Raw genomic sequence first — 23978 nt, 5'->3', positions numbered from 1 at the left:
TGTAAATGACATGTGCAATTATTGCCAGACATATAAGACAAACTTTCTCTCTCAAACACACACACACACACACACAGACACACACACTCACATACGCACACCTGCATTAACATACAAACACAGCACATAGCTAAAGTCCTTGTTTGCATAAGCCAGTATAGTCAGAGAGACAGGACTCTAATGAGAGAAAGATGAGGGGGACAGACAGAGAGAAAGAAAGAGAGAGAGAGTTCAGTATGAATGTGGTGTAAAAAGACACAGTGGAAGTAATGGAAGAGTATTTATTATTACATCATTATTATTATTAATTCCCATTTTAAAGGTTAGGCATTGGAACAAACACCTAACCCTAAGAATTCAACTTTGCCACGAAACTAGTTCGGCATAGACTAGTTCATGATAATTTACTCGCTCACGTCACACAAGATGTTCATGTCTTTCTTTCTTCAGTCAAAAAGAAATTAAGGTTTTTGAGGAAAACGTTCCAGCATTTTTCACCATATAAGGGTCTTATCTAGTGAAATTATAATTCGTTCTGCGATGCGCATACATTAACGTTTTTTGACCAGTGTAGCGCTGTAGCACAAGATTGCAATCCAGCCCTCCAAGATGCAATTCAATAGAAGAAGACACACTTATGAGACGTGCAAATAAAGCCAGTAGAGTGTAAGAAAGTTATATGTATGGGCCACTATTCTTGGCTACACGTCACATCACATGTGATTAAAAGTTTATACCCAAGCAGCGGTTTACTGTTAGCTAACATTCCATCACCAACCACCATCAAATACTGTACGCTAGTCTCATTATAAAAATCACTCTGAACACCTTAGCAACCTCATATCTATGCCCTGGCAACCATCCCAGAATTGTGGCAGATAATTTCGCAAGCACTTAATTTCATATCAAAATAGTAATAGTTAATCCCGATAAATAAATCTGTATACATGCAATCTGTGGTAAAACGGTCCTATGAATTGAGCTTTACATTCAGCTCACTTAGGGCACCACTTGTCTCGTTACCCACTTAAACATCCTTTCACCATGAGTGATCGCTCCTAAACCATTCAGTCCGTGAAGTTATGACCGTAATATTTCAGAGGCCAAGAGTTCAAGTCCCAACAATCTCTCGGTCTCATTTATGAGGGTGAGATGAGGCCGTAAACACATCGATTCCCCACCGGGGATCCTCTCTTCAGTCAGGTGGCAGGCCTGACCTCTGGATCATGCTGCTGGACAAACTAAATGCATTCTATTTAAACAGCAAGTCACCGCACTTTCCAGTTAAGCCTCACTGGTGTGAATGTGACATTGTCAGAGGGCCGAAGCAGCACTCAGCTCTCACAAGAAGTGCAGTGTTCCGCCCAGGGGCCTCGCACTCAAACTCCAAGTGTCGAGAGGCTGTTCGAGGGCGAGCGGGGCATAATTGCCCCCAGTGAACGAGTGTCTGGAGGGAGACCGGGCAGGGGCTTGACCCCTAGTGCCGGGTCGAGTGATGGATGAAGGGTAATTATGGGTAAATAGGGCGCCTTTGCGCCGAGCGAACAGTATTTTAGCTGTGAGAGGTTGAGGAAGAGAGGAAAGGAAGGAATTGGGAAAACAGACATAATTTCTTCTGGTCATGGGATGGTGTTAACATACTGGACAAATGAATGTGGGGGTAAAGAGTCATCTATGAGGAAGTCACCGTTATGCGTTCTGGATTGGGGTTCATTTGGGGAGGATCGCAATAGCAATGGCAATGCACAAGCACAGTCAATGGCATTTCAAGTTCGATAGCATGAGAATTGGTTAGTCAGAGGATGCCCTAAAGGGATAGTTCATCCAGAAAGAAGAATACTACAGATACGCATTATTAATTCACCCTCATGTCACTGCAAACCTGCAGAACACAAAATACATTTTAAAGAACCCAGGGTTTCAAATATCAGTGGACCCATTGACTTGTACTGCAACCAATACAGTAAAATATATTCCTGGCTGTATTTAAATGTAATCAATATATCAAATATATTACAAAATGTTTTTCATTGAGCATGTAAATGTATTTCTAGTCTTAAAAACATTTGGGGCAAATAAAAAGTCATCTTGGGTAAGTTACACTAACACACACATAGAATGTAAAAATATTTATTTTATATATATATATATATATATATATATATATATATATATATATATATATATATATATATATATATATATATATATACAAAATTATTTTAAATGAACAATAAATAAATATTTTCTACTCATAAAACATGTTTGGGATCAATTACATTATTATTTATTAATGCTATATGTTATATTTTGATTTTAAACATATATTATACAACGGCCAGAAAATATGATGAAGTAACTAAAATAAGTAACAAAATTGTAACAAAAATTTATTTATGTACAGTATATTTGCTAATATTTACAATCGATTGCAACAATGGATTTTCTGAGACCATATTATGAGTTTTAAACTTTGGATAAAATAATTTCCTAATGCATAAATGTTAATGAATATTTATATTACATGCTATATATAATATTTTATTTTATGTTTCACAGAAAAAAAAAGTAATATAGGTTAAATTTGTTTAGGTTCTGGCAACCACCTACAACACCTTTCAAACCACATAGCAATAGGCTAAAAAACCACCCAGCACACTTTTGCAACCTCACAGCGATGCCCTAGTATCACCCCAAATTTGTTTAGTGAAATTAAATCTTACAAAACCATGGGGTCAAGGTTTGACAGGTTCAGCAAGGTCTAGTTCGCCCCTTCTGGTAGAGTCTTCAACTACAACATCTGAGAGCAAAACACTGACGAGTAAGGTCATGAAATTGTCACCTTACTCCTGTTTTCAGCAGTCTACCAAAACTGTGATGCTTCCTAATGTGGACACGATTAAGTACGACCACAAAGTTAAAGACAGAAAACTGGCTGTTATAATTCATAAAAGCCAGAGCTTGAATCCAGGGCAGAATCTGTTTCGGAGTATTTCTCTCATGAAATGGCTGCCTGTGCTGTAGACACACATATTTCTAGCGTGCCGTAATGCGGGGCTTCATTAGTCGGAACAAACTGGCTTTGAGCGGTGAGGGGGACTTACAGTACACTATGAATTGGCACTGAGGCAGAAAGGTAAAAAAGCCACAAAACAGAGCCTGAAGTATGGGTTCCCATTCAAAGGGAGGTTGCCTTGCCATGTGAGCCGAAATGCGAGAGCGAAAGCGTGTGTGAGTATGTGTGTGTGGCCCATCACAGCCAGCTAGAGAAGGGAAGTATACTCCAAAACGTAGCTCAGATCAAACACAACCAATTAAAACAGTAAGTAAAAATAATCTTCAAAGGTTTGGGTTCTTTTATGCTTACCAAAGCTGCATTTAATTGATCCAAAATATGGTAACATTTATTAATTTTATGAAAAGTTATTACATTTTAAAATAATTGTTTGCTGTTTTAATATATTTTTAACTGTATTTTATTCCTGTGATGTAAAGCTGAATTTGCTGCATTCCTCCAGTCTTCAGTGTCATGTAATCCTTGAGAAATTATTTTAATACGTTGGCGATTTAAATTTGGCGATTTGGGAAAATCATATGGTGCATCTAATTATCTGTGTTGAAAACAGGAACAACGTTTAATATTTGTATCAAAACTTTGATGGATTTTTGTCAGGATTCATTGATGAATAGAAAGTTCAGAAGAACAGTATTTGAATGGAAATCTTTTGTAATATTATGAATGTCTTCACTGTCACTTTAGATCAATTTTATGCATCCTTGCTGAATTAAAGTATTCATCAAATCTAACTGATACCAGACTTTTATGGTATAAAAATTACCAGTCTTTATCCTTTATTACTTCATTATTCTTCAACCAAATATAAATATTTAATATATCTTAAAATTGTGTGTGCCTATACATACATATACACACAGTACATGTCCAAATACATACAATACAATTTAAAAAGAACATTACTCATGCAAGAAGCATAAAATCAGTTAAATATATCTAAAGGTTTGTGACAGTATGCACACAACATTATAAAACAAACTTGTGCATGGCTACAACCTACACTCTCCTGTACCAGCATGCCCATGTAATACACAAGTATGTGCAAAAGAGAAACAGATGGAGAGACGGGGAAGAATTTAGCATCAGTACCTTCAATGAGCAACTCCTGACCATGACTGCCCAGCAGTGTACGAGAGAGGAACGGTGCAAAGTCCACAAAGATCTCCCTCAGTAACGGAGCCACCTTCTCCAGAGCTCGCTCCAGTTTAGTGGTGATACTGTGGGTAGACAAAGTAAATGCATTATAGAAGCTGAAAAAAAAAATGTAACCAGTAATACGGCACACTAATACACCAAACAATGCCTAATAACCAGCGGCAGATAACTTCAGATTGAACATCCTGGGCTCCGACGACAAACACACAAACACAAACAAGTACAACGTCAGCTCGCTGAAAAAAAGGGGACTACATGTTCCCTACAGGAGTCCAACCCCACTAGTAAACAAGCAATGGCCAATTTTGGCCAGCTCCAGTACAGCCTGAGCTAGTGACGATAAGATAAATTAATTGAGCTAAGAAACCTTACACAAACACCAAAACAGCTCAAAAAGACCAAACTTTACTGTTAACTTTATACTGTAATTTTAAAAGTGTGAAAAATTACAATACTTGTACGGTATTAAATAAAGTTAAAAAAAAAAGAAAGAAAGAAAGAAAGAAAGAAAGAAAGATGAGTAATCCATGCAGAAATGTATTCCAGAGGTATTTTCAAAATCTCAGGGCCCAATTTAATATTTGTCAACAAAACTCATTTTAAGAATTTAAGCACTTAGATTTTTTTTTTATTATTATATTTTCAATCAAAATGGTTTTAACTCAAAAAGTTATTCCGGTATGAAGACTAAAATCAGTCAAATGTGTCTAAAGGTTTGTAACGGTATGTATTCATACTTTTTTGTTAGAAATTTGCAATAAAATAAAATTATTTTTTATATTGATTCAAAGTAAATTTTACACACATAAAATACAAGTAGCTACCAGTGTGGTACCAGCATATAGGTAACACTTTATTTTAAGGTGTCCTTGTTACACATATTACATGTACTTACTATTATAATAACAGTAAACTATGCATAATTACATGCAAGTAATCCTAAACCAAACCCTAACCATATAGTAAGTAAATTAATTAATATTACTCAGTACTTAAATGTATAATTACACTATAACAAGGACACTTTTTTAACAGTCCTGTTCCACGTGTACATATTTTGTAGTATTATAACATTTAAATTAATGGTTACACTTTATTTTAATGTGTCCTTGTAACAGGGTAGTTATACATTTAAGTACTGAGTAATATTAATTAACTACATGTACTTCCTATATGGTTAGGGTTAGGATTAGGGTTTGGCTTAGGGTTACTTGCATGCATTATTAATTGTAATTATAATAGTAAGTGGATGTAATATGTGTAATAAGGACACCTTAAAATAAAGTGTTACCAAAATAATTGTATACTAACTAGGCACTGATGCTGAACCCCCACCCTTAACCTTAAATCAATGTACTACCAGTACCTTTTGATAAGTACACTGTAAGTACATGTACTGTAAAATAAAGTGCAACTGTCCAAACCATACTTACTATATTAGCATTAAAAAAAATGAGGATATCCAGTATTTTTGGGCTTGGTTACCACAATAATATCTTAAAACGGAGATACTGGGCAAACTCCTAGGGATTTTGTAGCTTTGTAGCTTTGCTTGTCTTGGTTGCAAGTCTGATGATAATTAGATCGCAAGCTTTGAAAATATTGCGTTTCCCTTTTGGTGTGCTGATTGTGAAAAATTCAACACTAACGGCTATTGTGAGTCATGAAAGTAAGTGTGGAAAATAAGTGGGGGAAAAAAAATAAAAAACAAGAAAAACTAATGAGACACATGCAGGCAGCGACAGCGAAACCCATCTCTTGTCTCTCGGAGTGCGGGTTAGGCATCACAGCCTCTGCATCCAGACAGTTTCATCATTGACTTCACACTCCCAGTAAGTGCTGTTGGTTACCGCTGCCATGGCAACTGATTTGCGATTCCTGGCACAGCAGAGGAGCCACAAAGAGTGTGTATATGTGTGTGTGTGTGTGTGTGTGTGTGTGTGTGTGTGTGAGGTGTAGAGGCCCCCAGAGAGGACAAGAGAAAGAGAGCTGCATGCGCACACACAGCCTTTCTCCCGTGTAGTCAGACGGTGGCGTGTCTGTGAGATGTCTGTCACAAAGCATTAGACGGGGTGAAAGGATGGAGCCAAGGTCAGCACGGTTTCCATACACTCCCCAAAACACCTACGCGTACTGATTTCTCTGCATTAGCGCTCGCGCAGCCCCCTCTGACAGCTCAAACACCCGCGGTGGCCAGTGAGAGAGAGGACAGGTGATATGTAAGGTGTGGGGTGTCTTGTTTGTCACAACCACAACAATATAAAAAAGTAAAATGATTGCCGCCCATTGCCCTAAACAAAGGAAAGACACAATGTCTGTAAACATGAAAAAACAAGGCTGAGTTCTGACCCCCTCTTGTGGCAGGGATAAATACTTCCCACTCACACACACTCAAATAAAGCAATACGCCATTTAAGTGTTTTTATCATATTAATAATATACACTGATTTCTGAGTGATCATGTGCCACTGAAGACTGAAGTAACGGCTGCTGAAAATTCACCTATGCCATCATTTTTAAATATTAAACATAGAAAATAATTATATTTCATCAAATACACGCAGCCTTAGTGAGCATTAGAGACTTTGCAAAAACATTTAAAAGTGTGTAATTATTCTAAACAAATAATCACTATAATAATTTCATATTATTGCTATTTTTAAATGGTGATTACAGTATTATAAGACACTAGCATTCAATAAATAATTAAATGCATTATTACTAATTTAACAACTAATCTGCCGGGAAATACGGACTTCAGTGAAGGTAGACGTTATGTTTAATTTTATGCAAATGAAGCTGTGTGTGTGAGGGACTGATATATAAGTGCTAATGAGTTGCGCTATTATGTGTCAATTATTTAGCCATCAAAACACACACACACAAAAAAACATCTTTCCAGTGTAACAAACTTTAAAAAAAATAAAATAAAATTCACCCTCATTTGGCTATAAAAACTACTGTTAGGATTTGCTAAAAACACACAGTGGGAAATTAATGCTGAAAAGGCACAGACACAGATATTTTTGTGACTCACCTTATTGAATAGCTATACATTTGTAGGAGATTCTGTTTCGATCTGTAAATTTATGGGAGGAGAGTATGTAAATGAATCACTCAACGTGATTTACTAAGATTTGCAGTCGTCACTTCATTGGTATTTGCGGCATTATTTAACAACCTGTCTTAAAGCAGGCGGTTATTTGCGCAGCTCTTGGTAGATTGCGCTGGTCATTATGGAAATGAGATGTTAATTAATCTGTCTGTGTTCTTTAATGTGCACCTTGTCAGTAAATCATTTGCCCCGTTTAGTAAATCTGGCCCTAAGAGGATAACACTTTACAATAAATTTGAATTTGGTTACATTAGTTAACTACATTAGTTAATTAAAGCATTCTAAACATTTATCAATCTTAGTTAATGCTGATTTCAACATTTACTAATACATTACTAAAATGAAAAGTTGTAGCTATTAACATAGTTAATGGACCTGAGCTAGAATGGACTAACAGTGAACAGTTTTATTGTTATTAACCAACATTAACAAAGGTTAATAGCATATAAACTGTACTAAATGTACTGTTCATTGTTTGTTCGTGTAGTAAATATTAATTCGGTTAAAATTTAGCAGGGATACAACAGGAATTATTAAGTCTCTTAATCAAAAATACATCACATAATATGTATATATATATATATATATATATATATATATATATATATATATATATATATATATATATATATGTGTGTGTGTGTGTGTGTGTGTGTGTGTGTGTGTGTGTGTGTGTGTGTGCGTGTGTGTGTGTGTGTGTGTGTTAAGTTTCATATGCTCACCCAGGCTGTAGTTATTTGATCAAAAATACATAACAAATATAACAAACAAATAAACAAAGATTAAAAATATCGGAATATATAATGGACAATTACATATTCATTATTGGTCAATGTATAATCAGTAAAAAAATACAAATAATAAAGATAAATTATATTGTTCATCCCTAAGCTTAAAACAGACCAGTCCATCCTCACAGCCTTTATTTTCATAAAATTACACATAAAGTTACATAAGGTGTGATATTTCGCATTTCAAAATAAACATCAAGCTGAATTTCTACCCAGCTGTCTGTCTTAGACCTCAACACACATCCTGGGACTCTGACTGACCTCATGTTCTCCATGGTGTCCTCAGGCATGGGTGCCACCGTCTGAACCTCAGGCAGATTCTTGCTGGTGGCTCCATTCACAAAGCTGGAGGAAGAGGGAGTGGATGCATCTGTGGCTCCTGTGACACAACAAGAAATCACAGGTTAGAAAAATCAACTAAATTAAGACTAAAGGAAGTTTTCTGTTTAAAAGCTGACTGTAGGGGGAAATAAAAATCAATTATGATTTTGTAAAATAAATATTTCTAAATAAATAAATATTTCTCTCACACCTTAGACATTGAAAACAATGCCCACCAACTGTCATCTAAACCTTCGGTTGCACTAAAATCAAATATTCTTTCTGGTTTTTCATCAGGAAACAACATAACTACAAAGGCACAAACTTTGTGAAACATCCCCATTACTCTGGCCTCCCCCTGAGAAAGTGAAGCACCATCTTACATTCCTCTTATTTCTCTCTCTGTCAAAGCCACAGAGTCCACAGCGCCTTGTGCAGCAGGGAGCTTCTGATAGATACATCACAGCAATGGACTGTCATCCTGTGAAACCACAAGCTGTCACAAGACATCTGAGGATGGGAAATCTATTAGGCAGCCATCAATCGCCGTGTCAGAGATGAGTGTCCACCCATAAGCAAATACACCAAGATGAGGGGAAACGTCAAGAGGGGCATTCTAAAGGATTTCCCCAGAAGCCCAGCTTGGCCTGATTCAACATCAATCCAAATCAACGTCCCTTGTGCATTCTAATCAGATCTAAATCAGGTTTATGATGGACAAAAGGAACTAAAAGCCTCTCTTAAGGAAAATGTGATACATTTTTCTGTTCTAAAAATATACTGTATTGTGGTGTCAGTCTGTTTTTTCTTTTTTTCTTTTTTGAAAGAAATTAGTACCTTTAGGCAAGGACACATTAAACTGGTCAAAAATGATAAATGCAGGTGTTTAAAATGTTACAAAAGACTCCTATTTCAAATAAATGGTAAACTTTTGAAATTCCTATTCATCAAAGAATCTTGAAAAAAAAAAAAAATTATAATGGTTTCCACAAAAATAATAAACAACATTGGTTTTCAACATTGAGAATAACAGTAAACAATAATTATAAAATAAATATTAATATGAATATGAATAATAATATGGTTTTTAAGCACCAAATCAACCCATTGCAATTATGTCTGAAGGATCATGTGGAGTAATGATGCTGGAAATTCAGTTTCCATCACAGGAATAAATTATATTTTAAAATATAATAAAATAGAAAAACATTATTTTGAATTGTAATATTATTTCCCAATTTTACTGTTTTTTTATTAAATGAATGTAAGGTATTATATAAAGGTATATTATTATTTTTGCATTTGCAAAAAAAATATAATTTTTTTTCCCCTATATAAATCTGTAATACTGAAATATACATATACATATAAAATGTTTTTTGTCATTGCATGCAATACAATGCATACAATTAATTTTGTAGTACATAGCGACAAACATAGGGAAGCAATAGTCCCATTTTACCTTGGGTGTCCTTATTGAACCATATTAAATCATATATATAATATCACAAAAAAAGTTATACAGTATAAGCAGGTTTCTTTAAGCTGAAGTACCAAAAATTGGCTTTCAATTCCCAATACACTGAAAATATTGCAATAAACACACACACACACACACACAATAAGGTATAAGCCTGTATAACAGCTCCAGTCTCAAGAGCAAAATCTATAGTGTTCATAGTGTTTACCCTGTCGGGGATGCATGAAATGTAACTTCCTTATAGTCTCCTAACAACCTTGAAATTTCACAAAGATCCTATTTTCACATGTATTTTGAAAAAGCAAACACATAGTGAGGGGGGCCCTCTAGTGGACAAACCGCTCGATGCCACCAAATCTAATTTCTTGAGTTTGAATAATTTTAGGAATGACTTCTTTAATTATTCTAGGAATAGCAGAGCGTGCATTTCAGTGGAAATTCACTTAAGCACTAGCACATTCAAATTAACGTCTCATTAACGACACAGAGAGCGGTTGTGACCATTATATCTACTTAGAAGGAGAAAGTCTGTCCTCATAAAGTTACCATAATTAACAACATTCCAAAAGAGGTTAGGTAAGGTTTTATCGAGGCATGATAAGTCAGAGTAATGATTTTACCTGTAGTGTTTATCATACTCTTGGGCGTAGCGGATGAAGCAGCAGCGAAGATGTTGGGGGTGCTAGCAGAGGTCAGGGTGCTGCTGGAGCCAGAGCTGCCCACCGTGTTCACTGTCAGGCCCGAGAGAGGCTTCTTGGCCTGTACCACCACACTCCTGTGAGAGAGAGTTCACAGTCTTTAACTAAATGTACCTTAGATTTGATGCAGCTGGCGAACTGTTCTTGTAACCTGGCAGGGCGGCTGTGTAAACACATGACCAAAGAGCTAGGATTTTACCCAGCACTACCCGGAAGGGACGGCAAGTGAACCACAAAAGCTTCCAGATTCCGCATAAGCAGAAAGAAACAAAGCAAAATTAAACAATAAATACAGATGATTGCTTGTGAAATCAGTTGATTAAGCTGCAGAGAGACGGACGGCTGTTTTCCACGGTCCAGTAAGGCTGGATGAAAGTGGATGGATTGAACGGTCGCAGTGGCAAGGGAAAGACCAGCAGGCAAAGTAAACATCCTGCTCTCCTGCCGGCCCGAGCTTGCCTTGTGACTGTTCAGACTGAGAGCTCAGGACAAACAAACAGTAAAATCAAAAGCAGTGACTGCTGGGTTTTGGGTATGTTTCTCTTTTCTGCTGTTTGTCCTCAACGTGATGTCAAACTCGGAGCGAAATTCATCAGGAGATACTTTCCAGGTGCGCTGCGGAAATTTGGTGTTGATATAGCAGTGCAAATACGAGGTTTTCACCTCAGAAAATCTTGTGTTTAATTCATTCTATGCAGTACATTTTCATGGCCCCATTATATCTCACTATATTGGATTAAATATTAATAATAAATAAAAAAATAAAAATATATATTAAATAAAAAAAAATTATATATTATTTATTGTTTTACATAAATATTACTTAGCTTTAATCACTGTGCAACAAATTAACAGAAGCCAATTGTAAATGTTTTTTTTTTTTTACTGTAGTAAATAAAATGCATAATTAGGATATACTGTATTAATACATTTGACTAAATAATGAAATAAATGTTGTTATATCATATTGTCAACCATAAATCAAACATGAATTACCAAATGCCAATTTTAAATAATCTCAGTAAATCAATCAAACAATCAAGCAAACAAACAAACAATTAATCAATCAATCAATCAATCAATCAATCAATCAATCAAAGAAAACAAACAAACAATCAATCAATCAATCAATCAATCAATCAAACAAAGAAAACAAACAAACAATCAATCAATCAATCAATTAATCACAAACAAACAAACAAACTATCTATCTATCTATCTATCTAATCCATCCATCCGTCCATCCATCTATCCATCCATCCATCCATCCACCTTTTTTTCCACTTTATTTATGTTTACATTTATATAAACTTGCGAGGCAAGTGACAATTCTGTGGAAAAATGGCAATTAATCTAATCAATTCTATAAAGTTTCGTGGTATTAAATGGTTTGCAGCGCTGCAAAACATTCTATTCCATTAGCTAAAGTTTAAAAAAGGGAGTATTTTTTTATAAAGTGGGGATAAAAAAGGGTAGGATAAAAACAAAAAGAAAATACCAATAACCAAAATTATCAGAAAAAAGAACATCACAAGACAACACCCTCATCTAAAAAACATCCTTAGTGGCTGTTTATTTCCATTTTGTTCTGTTTTTTAACCGTTATAATCACGGTAAAATGAATTTAAGTGCTTGAACAAGACAAGATCAAATGTCTGAAAGTGTAGAACATCATTTATAGAAATACTTAAACATAAGTATATTCATTTTAAAATAAATGTACAGGAAGTACTTCCAAAAAAGCCTCCTGTTGCTGGAGAAAACAGGTCACAGTCACAAAACCAGCAATCATCTTGTCATCCTCCTTCGACCCTCTCAACACTGGCCAGCTGCAGTCTCTGGAAAGCTTATTAAAGAAACAGTCTCTAAATATAGCTAGTAAACAAATTAAACCATTAGAAATGGCCTAAATATACTAATCAACTTAATCATGCCTTCAAGAAACTGTCCTTAGCTTTTATTGTCCAGGTTATTTATAGATGTAGAAAGAAATCACATGGTTTCCAGAGGCAACAGTCTAACAAGCTAAAAAAAAAAGGGCTGGAGAGGAACAGGATCACGAGTTTGTATTAAACTCTTGACCTTGCCGATAATCTCCTGCGTGTCTTCACAGACATTCTGGAGCTTCGCAGATTCACGGAAAACCACCTTAGCCTGATAGCAAAAGAGCGGGAGAGGATTAGTTTGATATTATACACATGACAGAGTCAAGTGGAGGATGGATGATATTTTGTTGGGGTTTATATTGGTCTGGGTTCTTTATCACGACTTGATGTGGTTCGAGATGTTGGCTGATACAGAGATCTGCATGTTTTGTGTGATGTAGCGCAGGGCTGGTTCTAATGTCGCCTGCTAAGCCTCCTGATGCCGCACGATGTGACCTCAGACACTGTACAGAGAGAGGATGGAGCCATTAGAACACTTGTCTGGAGACTGCCACTCTTCCCCACGGCACGCTCTCTTTAACACGCTGCCGTGACAGGAAGCAAAAACATTCTGTGACACGTGCTTCCCCTTGAGCACTACAAACAGAGAATAACAGACCCCGAATATTATACATGCGTGCCTTTATTTGCTATGAGGAGTTATTCTAGTAAAAAATTTGAAAAATAAATGTATTTTAATATTTGTATTTTTACTTATTTTTTTTTATTCCTGTGACAGCAAAACCTCAGTTTTCAGTGTCACATGATCCTTCAGAAATCGTTCTAATATGCTGATTTGGCATCAAAGTTGAAAATGTGCTTGATATTTTTGTGGAAAATGTTTGAGACATTTTAATCAGGATTCAATGATAATTAGAAAGCTTAAAACAACAGCATTCATTTGAAATTTAAATCTGCTGTAACATTATAAATGTTTTTTTTTTCTGCGCTTTTGTCTGTTATTTGTTTTGTCTATTATACTATTATAAAACAAAATAATAATCTAATAAAACCAATAAATATAAATAAATAAATAAATAACTAATAAACAAACAAGCAAATAAATAAATAACCTTACTGACCCCCAAACTTTTGGATTTGGAAGTGTAAGAGTAATGGTATTAGAATACATACAGTATGTGACCCTAGACCACAAAACCAGTCTTAATTCACTGGGATATATTTGTAGCAATAGGCAAAAAAAAACTAAAAAAACAATCAGTTTTTCTTTTATGCCAAAAATCATTAGGATATTAAGTAAAGATCATGTTCCATGAAGATATTTTGTAAATGTCCTCCTGTAAATATATCAAAACATAATATTTGATTAGTATTATGCATTGCTAAGAATTCATATGGACGACTTTAAAGGCAATTTTTTTCATTATTTCTAGATTTTTTTTGCACCCTAGGATTCCAGATTTTCAAATAGTTGTATCTCGGCCAAATATTGTCCGATCCTAACAACCATACATCAATGAAAACTTATTTATTCAGCATTCAGATAATGTATGCAATACATCTCAATTATATCTTAGTGCACTTTACACTGAAGAACAGAGCAGTATAACAGTACACACAGCTAACAAGTTGTATGGACTGCTTTTATGGGATTTGTGGCATTTGTGAAGCTTGATGCTCAGTAAAATATATGTTTATTCATGGAAAATAGCAGCCAGGACATGCTGTAAAAATAACTCCATTTGTGAACCACAGCAGACAAAACAGTGTGGAATTAAATCAATAAATAAATAGTAAACAGTCCCTGATGTATTTTAATTGCTTTGTGGAAACAACATTCAAAAGCACTTCATATGAATAATTACTACTAAAAAATATTTGTAATCGAATTAATATTAAATAAACATATCAGTAATGTGTGTAACATGGACATTGCAATGTTACTGTAGAGTCAACAAAATTATGAGTCAAATATTAATCCTAAACCTCAGTTTGCAACACTTCCGAGCAAAAAGATTTGCAACGCAATGCTTTTCTACAGTATTTATTGCTCATAACATGTCGGCTTCTTGCAGGTATTTGACAAGTATTAGACTGATATACAAGCTTCTAATAAAATATGAATATGATAGAATACTCCTCATGAATTATTCATTGGTCAGGAGTTTGTGAATGATGAATGAATTATCCCATGCATATTTTATTAATAGGATTTTTTTTATTAATTTAATTTGAATAAAGCACTGATTAATCTTGGGTAGACTATGAATAATGCAAATAGTTTATGTTTTATTTGAAATGGCTATTAGGATTAAAAACAGTCTTAGCACATAAATGAACATTAATAATAACAATAAATAACATGTGTTGGGCTCATGTAATGGCAAACTTTTGTTGTATCACTCAGTTTACTAGCATACCATCCACTAGCACTGAAACGGACTGATGCTACTGAATTAAAGTGCTTCTCTTTGGTTTAAATTGACAAAAGCAAGTTCTTCATGGTGACGGCCCCATCTGCAAATACAGCTTCCTGGTTATTCAAAACTAATTGAAAAAATTCACCTTTGGAATGTCCCAGAAAGACCGATGGGCGATTCATCCTAATCTCTCCTGTGTTTGAGGCTTTTTTTTTTTTTTGATGTTGTCTCTCCCAATCTATTGAGCTTCTGACAGACAATCCAAGAAGCCTGTCCACGTCTGGCAGCTCATTTGGTGGCAGGTGGCAAACAATTAGACACAGCAATTTCAAGGCCGGCAGATGACATTAAAGCATGCGGGAGTGAGTGGTACGGCCCGGCGTCTGTGGACGGCCTGTGTGAAAGCATTTCAAAAATAATACACTCTGCCATGGCAACTCATTTCTGCCTGCCAGCCTCTATTAGGGTGCTGAGGGGTGAGGACGACAGGAGGGGAGCTAGGGGCGCTTCTGTTTAATCTGTCATCAACGCCCTGGAGACCCTTCCTAACACTCACAAACACATCTACACACACACACCACCTTTACTAGTCAGCAGGCCCACCTCATCTGTGGCGGTTTCATGCATTACTATGGATCCATTGTTCCTGCGACTCAATATCTAAGCAGGAAGAAGCACATTATTTGGGCCTAGTCTTGCAAGAACTCAGATATTGATTAGATTTTGAGTCACAGGAATAATGTATCCAGAATATTCCTCTTCTTACCTACAAGAACCATCCTGGGTTGCTGTTGATGTATGTTTGGGTCATTGTCCATTGTACTATAAAGCACTGTCCAATCAACTTAGCTGCATTTGACTGAATCTGGGCAGACAGTATATCCCTGTACACTTCTGTCACTAAACACCAGTAACCCAGAGCCACTGAAAGCCATGCACGCTCATGGCCATCACACTGCTCCACAGTGTTTCACAGATGATCAAGAGCAGTTCCAAGCCTTCTCCATAGTTTTTTCTTCCTCTCATTCTGGTTCAGGTTGATCTTAACCTCAGCTGTCCAAAGCTGCCTGAAACACTTTTCCAGAAGTGGTCTGGTTTTTTTTTAGATGTTTTTTTTGCAAAGTCTAATCTGACCTTGTTTGCACCTTGTGGTGAACCCTCTGTATTTGCTCTGGTCAAGTCTTCTCTTGATTGTGGACTTTGACGCTCAAACACAGGAGAGATCAGGACGACTCGCCCATCAGTCTTTCTGGGACTATCCAAAGGTGAATTTTTTCAATTAGTTTTGAATAACCAGGAAGCTGTATTTGCAGATGGGGTCGTGACCATGAAGAACTTGCTTTAGTCAATTTAAACCAAAGAGAAGCACTTTAATGAAAATATAACATTAGTTTTTTTATTATTATTATTCATGGGACACAAAAAAAAAAAATGTGTATAATTAATTATATATACAATTGTAATTTTATATCAATTCTATATATTTAAAAACATACATTTCTTATGATAATATATTCTATATATTCTATAGGTATATAGAAATATATTATTATAAAATTAAATTTATTATAATAATTTATAATAATTCTAAAAATATATCTACATTTATGTGCCTATTACACACAAGCACACACACACAAATATATAATTGCAAAAGTCTGTGAGACCATTATGAACAAATCATCAAGCATGCTATCCAAGAATTCAAGACAGAGACTTATTAAGCGGCAAAACCCTCCTCCCATCCAGCTGGAGATAATTTCTAGCCAAAGTAAGCAGGTTATTATCAAAAAATTTCCATTTACACAATTTCTGTTTACATATGTTGATTTTGGCCAGCCATGAACAGCAACAGCTTTGCAGCGCAACTGAAGACGTGTTAAGAGCAGAGACAAATCACACTGAGATTTTATCTGGCCTTGGAATGTAAACACGCCACGGAACGCTCAAACACATCTCTGAGACATTTTCAAACACAGCAATTCTTCCTGATAGAAAGTATGGGGAATTTAAAGTGAGTTATAGCTTGCTTATGACCAAGAAAATCATTATGGCCATTCCTCAGGGAAAAGACTAATGCAAGAATTCATCATGGTCTGACTGTAATGTATTGTGTAGTGTTCAGAGGCACGGAAGGGATCGCAAGCACACAGAAAAGGTCACTGTACTTTTAAGGGCTTTGCACGTATACATCTGCAGTAAATGGGCTACTGTAGTGCTATTGGTGACAAGAAACATTCAATCAAGATAAAGCCACTTGATTTCACACTGGCACCCATGCTGATGTATACTGCTGACACCTAGTGGAGGATCAAATCATTACACTTCGCTTACAGCAAAATTCTGTCATTATTTACTCATGTTGTTCCAAACCTGTTTGCCTTCAGTTCTTCAGTGGAACACAAAATAAAATATTTTGAAGAATGTTCAGAACCAAACACTTTTTCTTTCCATACAATGGAAGTCCATGGGAAACTGAATGGTTTGGTCACCAACATTTTCAAAATCTCTTATTTTGTGGTTTTCAGACGAAATAAAGTCACACAAGGTTTCAAGCAACATGACGTGAGTAAATAATGACCGAATCTTCAAATCTGGGTGGACCTTAAAAAGAATATTCCTGGTTCAACACAAGTAAAGCTCAATCGACAGCTTTTGTAGGATATTTTGTAGGTTTATTATAATAAATAATAAATTAATAATTTAAGATGGTGAGGTACTTTCAATGGCTGTAAATGGAGACCTTTTTTTTGAGGATTTAAAAGCAGAAATGTGAAGCTTATAATTTTATTAAAAGCACTTACTGTACATGAATTCTTCTGATTATACCTATGTATTATTTAAGCTGTTTAAATAATTTTTACGTTCATTTTTAGCATGTTTGTTGTAAAACTGGATATAAAAAAGCTTTTTTTTATGTTGAAATCAGCACATTTTTATGTCTTGTGGATATACTATTGAATCAGTGAGCATGTTAAAGCTCACTTACAAGCACTTCACTGTCACCCACAGAAGATCTTTGCATTATTTAAAGCAAAAGAGAAACAAGTAATAACAAATTTTCAACATTATGCACAAATTCCATCAACTGAACTTGTACTAAACCCACACCAGTCTGCAATGTGACAATGAGAAGACAGTACCTGTCAAAGGAATGGAACTGCATGGGTAACATGGCTTGGGCTTCCCTCTTCATGGCCTGATGGTCAGGGTACGGCAGGGTGTCTGGCCCGCTCTCTGTGGTCTCCACAGGGGCTGCCACCAGGCTCTTCAGGATTTCCTTGACATTGATGCCTTTGTTGGCCTGGCTGATGCTGGAGATGGACAGGGCGGGTTTGAGGTGATCCACAGTCGAAGGCTCAGTCAAGCTCTCCTGTGACCTGGCCTCTGAGGACAGTGTGCAGAACAGCCCACTCATGCCATTCGGACCACCCATGGCATGGTCCAGGTCGGCCCCGTTCATCACACTGGACACCTGGTCGTCACCCAGTCCTGAGTCGGAGTGAGGGAGGGAAGACCCCTGACGGGAATCCTCCAGCACACTAACAGCATCCCGGCGACTGTCAGAGAGGGCCGATGGGTGCTCTGAGGGACAGATATCACAGTGTAGAATTTATTTTTAGCATCATTACTCCAGCCACGTGATCCTTCAGAAATCCATCTGTTTTGCTGTTCAAAAAAACATTTATTACTATTACTGTTGAAAACAGCCAAGTAGAGTTTTCGCCAGTTTCTTTGATATATACTATACAGTAAGTTCAGAAGAATAGCATACAGTCTGAGCATACTGACAGCATTTCAGTCCTTCAAAAACACTTAACATGCATCCACTTTCATCCAATATAATAAACTCAAGCCCTTGCAGACAAGACCACTCTGTCACTCTGTATCTATTGCTTGTCTTTATCCACTTGTTCTCCAGATGTTGGGCATTTCTCTGTAATTTTCATCAACAGCCTTTAGCAAGGTCAGCGGGGCCCGATTCAGCTATAAAGTACATCTGAATGCTGATTTGGGTGCAGACAATGGCCTGCTACATGCTGTTTGGAAAAATTCCCATCCATAGCCTTTCTTCCCTGAAATTTATGAGGGCGACGCAGCATAGCGCCTCTATGATCCCATTCTCCTCTGGTGGATTGCTTTCCTAATGGGCACTGACAGATGGGGCTGGAAATAGCAGCGCTGCCCCTGCCTCTGCATGCTCGTTCTTCATTCTTTATACTCTTTCTTCTCTTTCTCACTCTCTATTCTTTTCACTATACTTTCCAAACAAAAACCAGTCGGAAACAAACACATCTTACATTTCAATTAGTTCTTTGATGCATCCTTCAAACTACTGGACATCGGTCCAATTTTGTGACCGTTTTACAGACGAAGCCAGCAGTGATTTCCTTTAAGAATTCTGTGAGGGATGCATGTTTAATTTCATGCAGGATAATTCGTGGAGCTTATGAATAATAGATGTGGGAGGTGGTGAAAAGAAATGTGTTTGACACCAGCTTGAGACGGACCCTGTGGAGACCTACATTTTTTCTGATATAATCTGTATCTAGTATGAGAGAGAAAAACTACCTGGTTAATGGCATTAGAAGACATTTGTAATGCAAACTAAGTGTTTTAGCTTATTGTACATATATGTCAGTAAGTGGCATTAAGTTGCACTAACAAATATAACATTAGCCACTACAACACCTGTGCTGGTGGGGGAATTTATCTCATGCCGAATGCCTCTTCCTGACTGGCTGATAGACCTGACCGTCTCCCGCTGGGGTTCCAGGATGTCCCGGTACTTCGACACCATCAGTACCGAAATAAAATAGACAACAGCGAGAGCCAGGAACTGGGCCTGCTTACTGTCATCCTGTGGAGCACAACACAAAATACAAAGAAGAGTCAACGTTAGACTAAAACTTTTCAATGCTACTCCGAACTGATTTTGTTTTGTTAGTGCACTTCAAAGAATTACAGAGTGACATTAAAAAAAAAGCACACAAAAAATGAATGACAGAATATTCAATATTTTAAAAAAAAATACATTTTGTATGTAAAATAAACATTTTGTGTACATAATATCTGTGTGTGTGTGTGTGTACTGTGTATATTTATTATGCATATATAAATACACACACATGCATGTATACATTTAACAAAAATATGTTATGTTGATTTATTAAATATATTGATTTGTAATATAAATTATATGAACATAAAATATATACATGTAAATATTTCCAAAAATATACTGTATGTGTGTCTTTAAATATTCATAATATATGTACACAGCACACACACATATATTAAATTAAAGGGGGGGTGAAATGCTCGTTTTCACTAAATATCCTGTTAATCTTGAGTACATATAGAGTAGTACTGCATCCTTCATAACTCCAAAAAGTCTTTAGTTTTATTACATTCATAAGAGAAAGATAGTCTGTACCGATTTTTCCCGGAAAAACACGACCGGCTGGAGGTGTGACGTGTGGGCGGAGCTAAAGAATCACGAGCGCGAATAGGCTTTTGCGTTGAGAGCATGTGGAAGCTGTGACATTACCGTGAGGGAAAACCCATCATCCAAAACAAACCATGGCTTACAGTCAGATTCGGCAGTTTATTTATGATCCAGATCCAGAGGCTTAAACTGAACGAGAGCAGCAGCAGCAACAACTCGCTCCAAGTGGGGCTCGAACCCGGGTCTCTGGCATGGGAGGGGACGCACTAATAAGGAGGCAGAGATATTTGAAGCAGTTTTACTCACCGCCTGCGGTTCCAACACACGATCGTGACCCTTTTTCCTTGGGATTGCATCATCCTTAAGAAATAAACGATACGCAAATCCATCGTCAAACTGGGCCTTGTGAACAAGCATCTTCGAAATGCAGGGAACAAACAAAAACACTTGCACAACTCCGTTGATGCTCTGTAAAAATAAACTCCATCCACTGGTCCCTTAATGCTGTTTTTTTTTTTTGGTAATCTGTGCAGGGTTGTCTTGCCCTGGCAACCAAAAACACACTTCTTTTGTGACATTTCGCGACGCTCTCGCTCTGATCAGTGAAGTCTGTTGTGCTCTCAGTGCTCTGCTATACAGGAGCGTGCGCTCTTCCGGCAGAAGTGCGTCAGGACCCATATAAGGAAATTCCGCTACATCTAACGTCACACAGAGCCATACTCGAAAAAAAACTTTCTGAAACTTGTGACAAACTGGAAGGAGTAGTTTGGGAACAAAAATACTCCTTCAAACATACAACTTAATTTTTGAAACTTGTCCATGTTTAGCATGGGAATCCAACTCTTTAACAGTGTAAAAAACTCAGTATGCATGAAATAGCATTTCACCCCCCCGTTAACAAAAACATTTATTTTGGATGCGATTAATCACAATTAATCATTGCCCAGCACTAATTATATATACATATTTGGTAACACTTTGGAATAGGTAACACTTGTTAACTATTAACTACAACATTTTTCTCAATAAATTCTTCATTTGCTGCTTATTAATAGTTAGTAAGGTAGTTGTTAGGTTTAGGTATTTTGAAAGATTATGGATGTAGAATAAGGTCAAGCAGAATAATGCATTATGTTCTTAATTAGCACTAATACATGGCTAATAATATAGTAATATGCATGCTAATAAGCAACTAATATGTGTTACCTATTCTAAAGTGTTACCAAATATTTTACTTATATGAATACTACATAATATAAGTTCTATATATACATATATATATACATATATATATATATATATATATATATATATATATATATATATATATATATATATATATACTGTATATGCAAGTATTTATTCAGCCTTTCATTAAAGTATACAAGATGTTTTTGAACATGGTTAGATATGCATGCACACTTGTTGACGAGGGTTTGACATTAACTCACAACATCGCGAAAGACAGCAGCTCGCAGACGGTTGATGTCCACATCTTGCAGAAGTCGGTCCGGGTCCTTAATTGGAGAAACATTACTTGGAAAATTTTCTATGGTGGTCTAAGGCAAGAAAAGCAGACATTTTAAACAGACACTTAACACCTTAATTTAATTCAACAGTTGTCACACTGCAGATCTCGTTTACACATTCACACCATACCCACGGCACCAAATCACACAGAACGTGACAATGCTATATTGTGTGGAAAAAAACGAATGTGGCAAGACACCACATACTGTACTTTCCCTCTTTAACAAAGACGGCTTGAACACAGAGTAGACTACATATTAAATGTCACAATACATGTGTAAAAAAAATGTAAAGTAAAAGTAAAACTATTTAATTAAATTACATAAATTCCAAGTATTATTTATATTACAGAAATCACTTCACTTTTGTACAAAACGCCTGCAACAAGAAAGCCGTGTGCATAGTGAAGTGCATAGTGAATTACAGAAATTGTGTTTAGTGCTTGAATGCAGTGTAACAGTGTGTAGAAAAGTGGGTACCTTGCTGGCCGTGGAAACACTTTGCAGGCCCTCCTGAGACCTACTGGAAAACAAGGAGGACTTCAGACTTCTGTCCCTCTGACGCTGACGACACTCCAAACAGTTCCTCACAGCCACACAGCATACTGAGACCGAGAGAAAGAAAGAAGAAACACTAAATAAAATAGAGGAAAATCATACAGTTACATAAAATAATTGTAAATAAACTGTAAAAAAACTGAATCATTTAATTTTGGGTGCTAATTTATCAATATAGTGTCCCAATATATGGCCTTTTTAAATTATAGTGACAACCCTGCTTGCATCTTATTGCTTAAATGCATACTATACTATACTATACTATACTATACTATACTATAATATAATCTTTTTTTTGCATATTATAATAACATAATATACATTCTAAAAGAAAATCAAGTGAAAAAATAAAAGACTTCCTTTTTATTATACAAGAGTATAGAATACAAGATTAAAATATTTAAAATGACAGAAAAAGAAAGTCAGATAGTTGGTTAGATGAGTCTAAAGACACTCAGCATAAAGAAAACGTGTTTTTAAAATGTAAAATGTGTCACACATACTGTATACACACACCTAGTCTGAGGCACTGTCGCATCAGTCCACCAGAGGACATGTTTTTCTCAGCTTCAATCTCGCTGAAGTTGAGTGAACTCGCAAAGACCAGCACATCAACCATGGACATCAGCCGGGAGAGAAAGATCAAGGCCATCTCTGACGACATGCCCTGCGTCGCCTCGATGCCCTCCATTTCAGTCTGACACAGACACGCACAATAATCAAGAACACACAGCAAGTCTGTTAAGACATTTAGTTATAACACTGATCAGTCATGATCTTTAGTACAAAAGTGGAAGATTCAGGCTGAGAATGAGGTGTATTGGGTCAAATGTGACAATCCTGCGAAACAGGATGAGATGGGTCATGCATCATTTTGGCAGGTGTTTTCTAGGATGCAGCATTGTGTTATTGTGACATATTATTACCATTTACTATAACTGTTTTCTATTTTAATATAATATAAAATATGAAGGCAAAGTAACATTTTCAACAGCCATACTCCAGTCTTCTGTCACAGCGCTCAAGAAACATTTCTTCTTATTAATAATTCTGGAAAATATTTGTATTTTATTTCTGTGTACAATAATAGAAATAGAATAAACTGGAAAGATAAAAAAGAACAGCATTTGTTTAAAATAGAAATCCTTTTGTAACATTATAAATATGAATGTATTTACTGATCGAAGCAATGCGAGTTAAAACAAACAATATATATATATATATATATATATATATATATATATATATATATATATATATAATTTATAATATAATATACAAAGTATTAATAAAAATAAAATAAAAATCTTACTGACCCCAAACTTTTTAACAGAATGTGTAAAATACAAAAAATCAATACAGAGAATAAAGAAAATTGTATATGAAATCCAATTAGTCCAACTCTGTGAGAACTAGATTTTTTATTTTTTTATTTTTTTATTTTTGATGTAAGTGCATTAAAAAAAAATGAGCAATTAAAGAAAAGAAACCTCAACCTTT

The 23978-nt window shown here is 35.9% G+C and overlaps 1 protein-coding gene across 1 annotated transcript in view; it reads right to left on the bottom strand.

The window, feature by feature from the left end:
* LOC113072454 (neurobeachin-like) overlaps nt 1-23978 on the bottom strand; it is a 96697-nt gene that overhangs the window by 5477 nt on the left and 67242 nt on the right. The window contains exons 26-33 of the mRNA XM_026245435.1: nt 22995-23175; nt 22401-22525; nt 21843-21950; nt 19635-19803; nt 18086-18527; nt 10559-10713; nt 8399-8516; nt 4166-4293 (exon numbers count right to left, since the gene is read on the bottom strand). Coding sequence (XP_026101220.1) covers nt 4166-4293; nt 8399-8516; nt 10559-10713; nt 18086-18527; nt 19635-19803; nt 21843-21950; nt 22401-22525; nt 22995-23175 — 1426 coding nt within the window. The remainder of the gene's footprint in view (nt 1-4165; nt 4294-8398; nt 8517-10558; nt 10714-18085; nt 18528-19634; nt 19804-21842; nt 21951-22400; nt 22526-22994; nt 23176-23978) is intronic.

The sequence above is a fragment of the Carassius auratus genome, unplaced genomic scaffold (genome assembly GCF_003368295.1).
Source record: "Carassius auratus strain Wakin unplaced genomic scaffold, ASM336829v1 scaf_tig00009122, whole genome shotgun sequence".
Lineage (NCBI taxonomy): Eukaryota > Metazoa > Chordata > Actinopteri > Cypriniformes > Cyprinidae > Carassius > Carassius auratus.
This window is presented reverse-complemented; position numbering and strand designations above follow the sequence as displayed.